The sequence below is a fragment of the Populus nigra genome, chromosome 9, assembly GCF_951802175.1.
Source record: "Populus nigra chromosome 9, ddPopNigr1.1, whole genome shotgun sequence".
NCBI lineage: Eukaryota > Viridiplantae > Streptophyta > Magnoliopsida > Malpighiales > Salicaceae > Populus > Populus nigra.
In genome coordinates, this window is record NC_084860.1 from 1,516,166 (window position 1) to 1,529,021 (window position 12,856).

General features: G+C 33.3%; 1 protein-coding gene across 1 annotated transcript; it reads right to left on the reverse strand.

Annotated features, from left to right (window-relative positions):
- Positions 1 to 670: 670 nt before the first annotated feature.
- Positions 671 to 5,500, reverse strand: LOC133703160 (uncharacterized). Its single transcript, XM_062127606.1, has 6 exons — positions 5,344 to 5,500; positions 4,591 to 5,182; positions 4,339 to 4,488; positions 4,072 to 4,194; positions 1,944 to 2,605; positions 671 to 1,589 (listed from the first exon to the last, which is right to left on the reverse strand). Exons 2-6 carry the CDS (start codon positions 5,171 to 5,173, stop codon positions 918 to 920), a joined length of 2,190 nt encoding a protein of 729 aa, XP_061983590.1. The 5' UTR covers positions 5,174 to 5,182; positions 5,344 to 5,500; the 3' UTR covers positions 671 to 917.
- Positions 5,501 to 12,856: the final 7,356 nt, after the last annotated feature.

Sequence of the window (12,856 nt, forward strand, 5' to 3'; positions counted from 1 at the left end):
GGGGAGCCGGAATCCCCAACAATTAGGACCAGGACCTCCCCAAAAGATCTTACTAAACACAGATTGCTTGACCCATGATTTCTTCGGCTCTTCCATTAGCATAAGCCTCTGCGTTATCAAAGAAATTGACACCATGGTCTCTGCAACATTGCAACATTGCAACAGTGATCTCGCTTCTTTAACATTTAGCTGGTTCCCAAAACTTACCCAAGCTCCTTAATTATGAGAGCTGGCTCACTTTCAGCCCTGATCTCCCTAGATTCTTGTATTGTATTTTTTATTTTTTCCTTTTGGGGTGGATTGAAGAGAGAGAGAGAGGCGTGGAAGAATGGAGGAAGTGAAGTGTAATAGTGGTGTGTAATGGTTGTTATGGCTGGCTGAGGTGAAGGCTTTTGGTGGTGACTTACGGTGCTTGCGAGTTAGGGAAGATGATGGAGAGGGTTGTTGGTTTGGGTTGTTACGGGTTGGTGCTCGTTTTGCTTACTGGGTCTAGTTTTGTGTGTGTGTGTGTGTGTGTGTGTTGTGTGGGTGATTGCGAGCTGGTAGATGTTCACAGAACACGAAAAATTCTAATTCTAATTCTAATTCAAACACACATTAAATATTTATAATCCAGAACGACCACACATTAAACATTTATAATTTACATTCAATTTTATTAACATGTAACTGATTGAAGCAAGCTTGAAGGCCTGTAATCATACCATTCAAATACCAACCTGTGACAAACTATATATAATACATACTGGCTTCAAGGCCGTCATTGAAAACAGCATAACCACATAATTAAATATCACGAAACTGAATAACAACCATACATGCAATAAAACACAATATATAATGATCTATGGTAGAGGTTCAAACCAACTATAACAAGGAAAAACCTCGATGCCACTTTAATCTCCAATATTAATTAATCAAGTCGAGCTTTTTTCCTTTTTCTTAAGACCGAGCATTTTCCCCCACGGTAGGCAAGGGACAAGAAACGGTGTTCGAGCTTTCCTGGTTTTCTTGAGAATGTTGAATGTAGAGCCCATAAATGAGACGTACAGACGAAATTGCATTATTGCAAATACTAAGACCGGAAGGAATGCAGCAATGGAAAGGAGTAATGTTGTCAACTTTTTCTCTGACTGAATGAGTATCAAGATTGTGGCCCCAAAAGATAGCATGGTCGTTATCACAGCAAAGAAGAGGAAGGTGAAGCCAACAAGAAGTTTTCGAGGAAGAGAGATGTGAAATTCTTGTAGCTCAAATGGAGAGGTCAACAAAGACAGAAATACCACAAGCGAAGTCAAGGAGCTTGCTAAGGAAAGAACATCCGAGACAGTGAAAACCAGAAAATAGGGAGAGTTGATGAAGTTGGGCTTGCCATTCTTATCAGAACCTCCGGGCACAGTGTATGCAGCAGCAAAGACAACAGTAGCAACAAGTGCAGCTACTGTGGAACATGACTGAGTCGTTTCCTTTATCCATTTTTGTGCATTTTTCAGTTGGTCCTGGTGACTCTCTTTGAAGAGCTCATCTGCAGTCTTGCCTTCATCGTTCCGAAGCGTGACATAATGAGAAGGAATCACCTTTTGCACTTGCTGCAATAATCGGGTGATAAATATGATTGTTATATAAATGGAGTTTGTAAATAAAACAACGTATTATTTAATTGTGTATAATTTTTAATAATATTTAAGTTGTTGGTTCGGGTGACAAGGAGAACTAGATCAGCCTGATGTCTTAATTAGGTGACATGTCTACGTTTCATTAGCATTAAAATCGATTTTTTACAGTTCGACGGTTTTTCTATAACCTTAACTGGATTGGATAATTTGATTGAAACAAATGTTTTAATAGGTTTGGTGCTCTAATACACAAGACGGATAATCCTGTACCAAGTACATGAATAATTTTTATCAGGAGGTAAAGAAAAAGGGAAGAAAAGGTCTCACCTCAAACCATTGCAACTCCTCCTGAAGTTTAAGTGCAGGCCCAGGCTTGGTTCCTCCTCTGTAATGCTCCATATCTGCAACATGGTGCAACAATGTGTTGCCCGTCTTATCAACAACTCGATGCAGTCTAGCCAATGGTATTTTCTGATGCTTCACAAGACTGAAGATGTTTTTCTGGCGATGCTTGACGGCCACATTCAAAATGCTCTGCCCCTCCTCATTGAGATGCTCAACAGCGTGGGGATATTGATTTATTATCTCCCACACAATCTCTTCTATTCCATTTATAGTTGCAATAAACAATGGGATATGCTCCTGCCTAGTTAATGACGAGTTCGTTTCATTGAGCAGCACAATAGCATCGGGATATTTTTTCATTATCTCCAACACAATTTCTTCTTTTCCATTTTTGGTTGCAATAAGCAATGGGATCTTCTCCTTCAATGATGAGTTCGTTTCAGAAGTTTCTTCTGTTTCTTTTCCTTTGCTATTGAGTTCAGAGAACTGGTTTTCGCCCTTCCTATGTTCTTTCCCACCCAGTCCTTCCTTTGTTATGCTGACTTTTTTCAATGACTCATCGTTCTCTATTAGGATTTCGGCGAGTCTCAAAGCAAATACATGCTTTATTTTCTGGTTCCAGAATCCATCTAGCCAACATCGTACTTCATGTTCATGCGAAGGGGAATGAAATTAAAAATGGATGAGAGGTAGGCGCCATTTTTAAGAAACAGAAAGAAATGTTAACAATTAATGATAGTAGAAGGATGAACAAAAAAATATCATGATTGTAGAAGGTGAAAAAATAGGGACATGTTAAAGGTGAAAAAAGATAGTGACTGTCTGGTTTTTAACCTTTATATCAGCAATACTTTATATTGGGTAGTCAAAAACTATACGGCTAACTTTCCGTTTTATAAAAAATTTGTAGAAAACAAAACAACACCAACATAATTAAAAGAGAAATCGTACGTAGCTAGAAGAAATGAATCTAAATCGTGCAACCATAAAAGCGAGCCTCAAAATTGTAGAAAACAAAACAACACCTACATAATTAAAGCGAGTTTGATATTTACAGAGAGTTTATCTAAAAAATGAATTATTTGCATAAGTATCTAAAAACAGGATGTGAACCAAAACCTCTTGTTAAGTTAATGAGGATGTAACATCCAATCCCCTTTTTTTACAAGTTCAAGTATAAGGATTATTCAAGTAAAAAAGAAAACATGTCAATGTAATGCACCTTTTTAAATAACAGTGAGATGGTGCTCAATCGGTGGTAGAACCACCAGTCCTAAGTAAATATTGTGAGTGATGCATAAAACTTGAGTCTTTTGAATGAAATATAGAAATAATAATCAAAATCCAAATAGCAGGGGAGCCAGTAAGGACTTAATGGTCCAGTGAAGATCACGAAATTCAAAAGCAAGTTACAATTACAAAGCAATTTAGTTTTGAAATATACACTGTTTTTTGCTGAAATTGTTAAGTTAATTGAAAAAATGAGTGTTACGATTCGAATCGGTAAACATTTCTTATTAAAATGATATTTATTTTTTTATTTTAAAAATAATTTTTTATAATTTTTTTATTTACTTCAAATTAAATATTTTTTTTTGATGTTTTTAAATTATTTTGATGTGCTAATAAAAAAATAAAAAAAATATTATTTTAATAAATTTTCTTAAAAAATACTTTAAAAAATAACTACTATCACAATATCAAACAGAATCTAAATCATTACTAATATAAGGAAGCTAGAATTCAAATTCATGATTGTGTTATAATATCATTTAAAAAATCATTTCAATAAAAACAATTTAAGTTACTTAGTAATACTTATAAGAGAACAACAACAAAAGGTGGTTGTATCATATTAAAATCTGCAACGTGATAGATTATTACTTGTCATTTTTGACGCCGCAAACTGGAAATACAACACTTGTAAAATTTGGAGGAAGGAACATAACCAGTCCATTAAATCTTCCTTTGAAAAAAAAAATGAGAGAGAGAGCGAGAGACTTAATGTATAATACTGGATTCAAATATTGTAATATCTCAAAGGTAGCTCAATATATAATACCACCTAGCCTTGAAACCAAAAAGAACAGGCCTCAATTGTGTCCAATACCTTTAGGGACCTTTAAATATTTGAGTATGCCGCCTCTTTGATTCCTATCCAGCATCTTGCTTTCCTTCAACCAAGTTTCTAGTACCTGTGATTTTACCTTGTGGTGACGTTTAACAGGAAGGCCTGCAACATAATATAGAGTTCAAATTGTGTGTGCATACACATATATACACATAAGAGTATGTGTGTGTGTGTGTCCATGGTATACAGACAAGAAATATGTAGGCAATATTGTAAGGTCTAATAACGTGGTTAGTTTAGGCATACAGCAGTAGATGAGTCTTTCACATATGCCCATGGGAAATCCACTCTCAAAAGCGGTTGGCATTTGGGCTAGAAGTTGAAGAGCAGTTACGCCATTATTGTCCTCCAAGCTGTGGAGCGAGTCATCCAGTTCTAGCAACATTAAAGCTGTTTCTGCATTCATGAAATTAGGCATAGAAGAATTATACGATTTCTTATATATATGAGTATACTTTTTAAAATTGAGAATTATGTAAAGAGAGTAATAATTGTTACCAAAGTGTTGCCCTCTGATAGCATTGCTAAGGATGGACAGGTCATCTTTCGTTCGCTTGATGTGAATTGATAACAGGCGGCCATTATCATCCACGCATTGTTGGGGTTTGGAACGGATTAAAAACTCCACTATTTCTGCCTCAGCAAATCCAGCGGCTGTAAACAATGGAGTTTCACCGTAGTTATTTGTTTCCTTAAGGAGGTCTTCAGACTCTTCACAACTATCTACCAAGAGTCTTACAGCCTCATAATTCCCGAAGATGGTTGCCTCGTGAAGAACCGTATTTCCAAATTTGTTTTTTCTCTTGAGAAATTCAAACTTAGGTAGAATGGACTCTGTCTCAGTTACAAGGGATTCTGTCTCATCAGGTACAAAGAACTCATCACCCTTCACGATTTCAAGTAAATCTTTAAGTGGTTGCTCTTGTTTGCTGTACACAGCTAAATGAAGTGCAGTATCCGCAGAGAGCGTAACTGGCAAGGGCACATCTAGGACACGTTCCTGATAATGGTCAAGCATGCTTTTCCAATCTCCATTCATGGCTGCTCTATAAGGTGTCCCCCTTATAGGAAGAGAACCCATGTTTTCTCTCTGCAAAAAATGATGTAAGTGACTATTGTTAATGAAAAATCTCAATTCAAAGCTAATTAAGGTGAAATCCTAAAAAAAAATTTATATTATATAACTCATTAATATAATGGAAAACAAAATTAGGAAGTGAGCACTCAAGGAGAACTGTAAGTATTTCATACCTTTTAGTAATGGAAATGATCGAAATGCTCCTCCACCTGCTTCTTGGTAAAATCAATGTCAACAAGAAAACTTGTTTCCGGAGAGATGACTACAAAGAAACAACCTAGCCTGTAGTTTTTTTCTGAATTAAGTCGTTTGAGAACCCTATATATACAATCCCTTAATTCCTTTTTCAGAAAAAAAAGTAAATTAGGATCTGTGTGTTGCTTGTTTGGTTTATAAAGTGAAACTATTATGAGAATATAATAAAGATATGTTGATTCTCCTTTCGCTTAAAATAATTTTAAATTTAAATTTTATAAATAATTTTATATCTAACATTCCATACTATCAGCACCCATCTAAGCTTATTATTTATTTTAAATAATTAAATAATGCTTTGTATCGATCTCTTAAAATACACTTTTCCTTTATGGTGAATTCTTGCTGATGAGCTCCTCCTTTGCAGGGATATTTTCTTCCATATTAATAATTTAATTAATCCGTTTCCAGAAGTATATATTAGCTTAAGAACTTGTTTAAATGATCATTATAAAAATAAATATATTAAGATTAGATTTTGGTCAAAAAAAATTTTCTTAGTTTCAGTATGAGTGAAAAATGTATTGCATTTGTTAAACCATAATATTAATTGCAGCTTGAAATCAAGATTAACATTCTTGCTCCTAAAATAGGCAAGCAAAAAAGAAGAAATTAATTTATTACTTGTTTAACCTTTTTTCCTTTTGGAATAATCCTATTTTAATTGTTCTTATTTGCTTCTTTTAGTTAATTTGTTATTTCTTTAATGGCATTGCCTAAATCTTATTAATATGATCTCTCAATTACTATAAAAAAAAAATTTCATTTGCTTTAAAGAAGTATAGAATATAAAATTGTATAAAAAACAACTCTACCCTTAAGTTCCATATCCATCAGTTTCAAGTTAAATTTATGAGGTTTGAATTTCTAATTATTTAATCATTAAGTTCTCATAACATATTAAATTAAATTATTGAAATGGGGTCATTAAAAAAAACTTCAATTTTATAATGTATAGTCCGTTCAACATTTTTTATATTCTCTCAATTGAAATTAGTTGTCTTATATTTTTTTCTAATTTAATTAAAAAAATATAGAATATAAATTTTGAACTCTTCACAGTTTCATCGATATAATTTTGATATTATATTAAATAATTATCAGATTTTTTTTTCTTAGTTCATTATATATGAAAAAATGTATTGCATTTGTTAAACCATAACATCGCAGCTTGAAATCGAGATTCACATTCTTGCTTCTAAAATAGGCAAGCAAAAAACAAGAAAGTAAATTAGTACTGGTTTCCCCTTTTCCTTTTGGAATAGTCCTACACATGTATCATCACCTATCCTTAATCTAATGTCTATGATCATTTGACGGAGTTGATCATAATCCGTCAAGAGTCATTCATATTGTTGTTTCAAGGCCATGAACTCCTCAGATTGGGTGCTCGATACTGATGGAGAGCTTCCAACGGTTGAGACACTACGAGCCGCCCGCAAATTTTTGGTCGTAGTGTTAGAGAGCCCGTAGACCCGATTTTTATTGGGTCCACCAAATGATCCTACCTCCATCCACAAATCCAGATCGAAATCCGGATGGATCGAAGGATCGTCCCCATATCTCTCCCTCAGCCGGCTATTATAGGTCTCCTGAAATTTTTTTAAAAAAAATCATCATATTCAATTCAAGAAAATAATAACTTACAAAATAAAATGATTGAACGAACATACCACGAAGTGTTAAGTACGGTTGTCCACGAACTGCTGCACCCCCTTTTGGTGGTCTTGACTCCGCACGTGCGTCTCTACAAACAGCTCCATTGGGCTCGGCTCACGTCCAAGAGACGTAGTCTGTAAGGAAAAAAAAAGTTGCAAGTTAAATATATTTATAAGCAACAACAAATTAATTAACGATATATTGCATTTAAATTAATTTTACCATCTACTTCGCATGTGCACCGAACTGAACAGAGCCGCTGGTGTGCATGGTCACCGAACCATGAATTTGCCGGTCCGATTGTCGGCACCAAACTGTGAGCATCGTGCGAACTGCTCAGACATCACTTGCTCTTGTGTCCATATATCTCCCGAGATGAATGGCGGTTTGAATTCCCGCCAAACCGCCACCTCATTCCAGCCTTCTAGATCGTTATCTCTCGCATATCTTTTTGCTTTTTTTATATGTCATACCAAAAATCACGCAACCTACTTCCATAGTAACAAATTAGAATTTAGAACAAAAAATTATATTATTTTTGATGTTACCTAATTGCCGCGTGATTCTCCCATACCCTCCTCACAACATTGTTGTTCGCTTTATCCCACTCAAATTTGTATTGTGTATAAATAATTTATTTAAAATAAAAATAGTACAAGATATAAAATTATAAAAATATTTTATGAAAAATAAGCTGGAAATTAAAAGTTAACACCTACCTGAAATCGTCGAAACCATGCATCGATATTAGGTCTCCACTCAGGATGTATGAAACCTGACTCCATTGAAAAAATAGAATCTCCATCGACGATTTAAACGCCGATGTTACTGTCCGGGCAGCCTCAATGTTTGTGAACCTAAAATTAAATAAAATTAATAAAATATTAATTAGTTGTTCATAAATTATGTTATAAGTATATAAAAAAAAAACTAAAACCTAAACAAACTAACATTGAAAAGTCATCCTTCCATTGTGTCTGGTACTTGCGGGTGAATTGACCCCGTTGTGAAGGCACATCGTCTCTGCGCCGTGAAACCGCTCTAGAAGAGGCAGCATCACAAGTTGGTGCAGATGCCTCTTCGTGATCAGCATCTAAGGATAAGTCATCCTCGCTGCTAGAAGAACTAGCTACAACCGTCTGCTGACGACGTACTGTTGATTTCATTCTATGTATCTACACAAATTTATACGAATAATTACATAATTAACTTCGATTATTTAAAAAAAATTCGGCAGCACCTCCTATATATATACTGGAGACTACCTACAGTTTTCAAATTTGCAAATATTTACAACAACCACAAATCAATTGACTCCGTTGGAAAATCTTATATACATCCTAACATCTATAGAAATTTATCTATATATTTTCAACTAACATCTATAGTAATACATAAATGACAATTAAAATTAATAGAAATAATAAAAAACATAACAAGCAATAATAGAATAAAATTGAGATAAAATAATTAAATTTAATTCTTCATTTTCAATTACCATTTCCATGGTAATTAAATTCAACAATAACAATTAAAATTCAACAAAATTTTCAAATAATTATTACAATACAAACAATAAAATAATTAAATTAGTATCTGTGTTTTGCTTGTTCAGTTTATAAAGTGAAATTATGACAAGAATATAGTAAAGCTAAAGTTTTATTTATTTCTTTTATAAGAATATAATAAAAATATGTTGATTTTTTATCAATATTGAAGAATTATATAGAGTTGGTCATCTAATGGATGGAAATCCGGCATGGTAGCATATTACAGGTATTTATTACTCCAATCTGCTACACACTCTCTATTTTTTAATAGAACCATAAAATTATGTATAAAACTAGGTTTAAAGAAATGAATCCAAGATGCTGTGAAATAAAAAAACAAAAAATCAGGGATATTGATTGCTTCTAATAAGAATTAGCTTTAGCATTCCAAATTATAATCTATATTATTCCATATATAAAAGAGTCCTTGCCATACCTTTCACTTGAACTTTCCTTTCATCAATCCTTTCCACTAATGAAACAAATCATCCAATAAATGAGTTATGAACCATGAAAGTCCCCACCAATAAACTATTTGTTCCAGATTTTTCAAGACATTTAATTATAATGAAAACGGATGTGATCTGTAGTTTCTGACCTGGAAATACAAAATGAATATAAATATTCCTGCATTATGATAAAATATTTTTAATTAAAAAAGGTTGGGTGCAGAACTTATTTTCTATAGCTAATCATTATCTTAACTAAAAAACTTAAGTTTTTATATATATAATTTATATCAACTTTTAAAAAACTATCAGCACACATCTTACTTTTCTATTTCTTTTTAAATAATTAAATAATACTTTGTATTGATCTCTTAAAATGCACCTTTTTCTTTTCGGTGACTTCTTGCTCGGATGAGCTCCTCCTTTAAAAATTATACTAATTTAAAAATTACTCTGCTTTTTGTAGCTTAAGAACTTGTTTGATTGATCACTATAAAAATAAATATATTAAGATTAGTTCAGTATAAAAAAAAATGCAGATTATTTGTTAAACCGTATTAATATTGCAGCTTGAAATCGAGATTCACATTCTTGCTTCTGAACTAAACAAGCAGAAAGTAAATTCCTCATCTTTTTCCCTTTTCCTTTTGGAATAATCCTACTTTAACTGTACATACATAGACGCATAGAATATACAATTGTGTTTCACGTTCATGAAAAATTGTCCTTGAAATCTATATATTTCCAACAAGCCATGGGGCTTCATTTCCTTCTACTTGGAGTATAGAGTGCAATGGAAGTGATCACTAACCAGCTACTAGGCTAAAGGGTAATTCCCCTTGCCGCGAAACATCAAGTCAAAATCATTAAAGTTTCAGTCAAGAAACTACATTCTTGAACAAGGCAGGCCGGGAATAATAATATTGCAGTTCTCTTCTATATTTCTGATTGACCAGAATACTATAAATTCTTTGTTATCTTATGTTCTTAGAACTATTTCTTAGACCCTGTTAAGAGTTTAAATTTTGAAGTTGAGATTATTTTTTATATTATATTTAAATTTAATAGCAAAGAAATTAATGTGTCATGGGTTCTAATCTCATTATCCTCTTTATTTTTTATTAAATTGATAAAATCAGTTATAAGATAGTGGTGAGCATGTATAAATTTTTAAATTCAAATAGGTTTCAAGTATTAAGAGTTATTTTAAAATTATTAAATAAACCTCATTTAAAAATTGAAGATTTTAAGTTGAAATAATTGATGTGCAAATGATAAAGGGGTAAATTGTGAATCTTATAAACAAATGATTGGTTTAAAATGGAAAGAGTGATTTTTCGATCAGCTTGTCCGAAAATTCCTACATTATTTTGGTCTACGTTTGATAGAATGAGGATCCATGTTATAAATAGAGAGCAATAAAGCATAGAGAAATGTAAAAGATTTCTACCTTTGACCCATTAATTTAGCTAGCCTCCATCTGCAGATTTTTCTTTTTTTATAATAATCGAAATTTTATAAATAAAACATAGTCTTTACATAGAGAGAAATGAAAAACTCATATATAAAACAATTAAACCAAAAGATATTCAGCAGTTGTTAATTTGTCCAGCATCAGATATTTCTATCGGACTTCTGTAAAGATCCATCCCTGTATATGAGAAATTATTGTCCACAGTGTGCAACAATAGTGCTAGGTGGTGAAGGATTAGTGTAAACACTGCATTCCAATCGGTTTTTTGTTTTCAAAAATTAGTTTATTTCTTGATTTCCAAATGCCCTATAAAATGCCATGCGAAAGCAAAATAAATGCTTTTCGTTGGGAGTATCCCGGTCACCAGTGCACTCCTGAAGCATAATCCAGCTGCAGTCTAACCATTTTGTGAACTTCACCCACAGTTTCCACACATCATCACAGTGCAAGAAAAGATGAACAATTACTTTGACCGGTGTCTATCAGATTCCTGTGGAGAAGAAACTCCCGAGTGCAGACTCTATTCTGAAGCAACATCCAAATGAATTGAACCTTCCTTGTGAGTCTGCCTCCCATACTCTAGTGTCCTTTCTATTCAAAATAAATTGAACCCCACTTAACATATGCACGTAATTCTGGAAATTGATTCGATGGATAGATGGTGGCCATTTCTTGAATTTTTATTTCCAAGAAACAGAGAAGGTTTTCCGGAAACAGAGTATCAAAGATAGGGAAAGGTACAGTTACAACGGCTCAGCAACAAGAAGTTAGATCTTAGAGCTGTCTGGTATGTGCCATGCTTGCATGTAGATGCAGAGAGTAGGTGTAGAAAATATTTTAACACACCAAGTAGGTTACAATTAGCAAACATGCTCTGCATAATTTAAATTATGTACACAGAAAAATTGTGCGATTCATAGTCCTGGGAAATGAAAAAATATTGAGGTGTTTTCTTGGGACAAGATTGGACATTCCAGGTGAAGACGGGTTAAAAATCCCTGTGTTTGGGTTGCCTGGGGAGGCTTTGGGCTACCAAAACGCTGGGGAGGCGCCTGCCCAGTGTTGCCCAGCCTAAGTGCTGGTTGTTGGCGCTTGGGAGGCATCGATGTGCTTAGACCAGGCTTAAGAGCTGGGCACGACTACACGCCATTGGCCCAAGAATCGGACTTCCAGTGCCTGAAACCTAGGCTTGGCCCAAGCATGAGGATTTTTTTATGTATATAAAATATGCCCCATGAGGTACACTAAAAGTAAAAAATAAAAATCTCTCTTTTTAGGTCAGGCCTAAACTTATAGAATTATGTCCATTATTGGAACAGAAATCTGTCAGTTTAGGCTTGGTCGAATAGAAATCTGTTAATTTTATGACTAGACCAGCCAACCAGACTAGTGTCCTATTTTTTTTTTTCTTAAACACCGCTTACATGGCAATCCAAATGGACCACCCTTTCTCTCGATTCTCAAAAAATATATATTTTTTGAGCTCACTGGACTCACAGAAAATCTATAAATTAGCAGACATGACAATGCAAAGTTACAAGTTTAAATACAGTTAATATGGTGTCATACTCTTTTCAACTTGCTCATAATCTTTTCATTAATGATATAACTATCAACAACTTATTTTTTTCTTTTTATTTACAAGACAAATACAGAGAGAACAGGCAACCCAAAAAAGTGAAAAACAAGAAGAAGCAAAGGAGGGAGGAGGAACAGAGGGTTCAAAGCAAACCACCGTCTTCGACTTCGCCTCCCTGCACAGGTGAGTTCTTCATTTCCCTCTCTTTTGTAATTACATGGGTATTGTATGCAAATTTAATTCACTATTTAGTCAACATATAATTTACTGCATTGTGCATACACGTGTGAATTAGTTCACACGTGTCTTCTCTACAGTCAAGTCACTCGCTTAGAACCGTGATCGGGCTAGGCATTGGGTCTAGGCCAATCTATACAGGTTGACCTAGATTCTGCTTTAAAAAATTAAAAAATAATTTTTTAATTTAAATTTTATGGATTTATTTATTAATATCATAATCAAAAATATTATATTGTTTGGATTATGTAATATTTATCAATATCAAAATTAGAAATATTTATAGTTAAATATTTACCGATGCTCGAGAATATTATAGAAAAACTATAAAAAAATAAAGATAAATTTTTAGTAATTTAAGACAATCACCAATGCAAACTACTTCAGATATGATACTTAAAAAGTAGTAATATCTTTTTATATATATAATTAATCATGTATCTTATAATCTTTATTAACTATTTAGGTTTTTAGTGATAATAT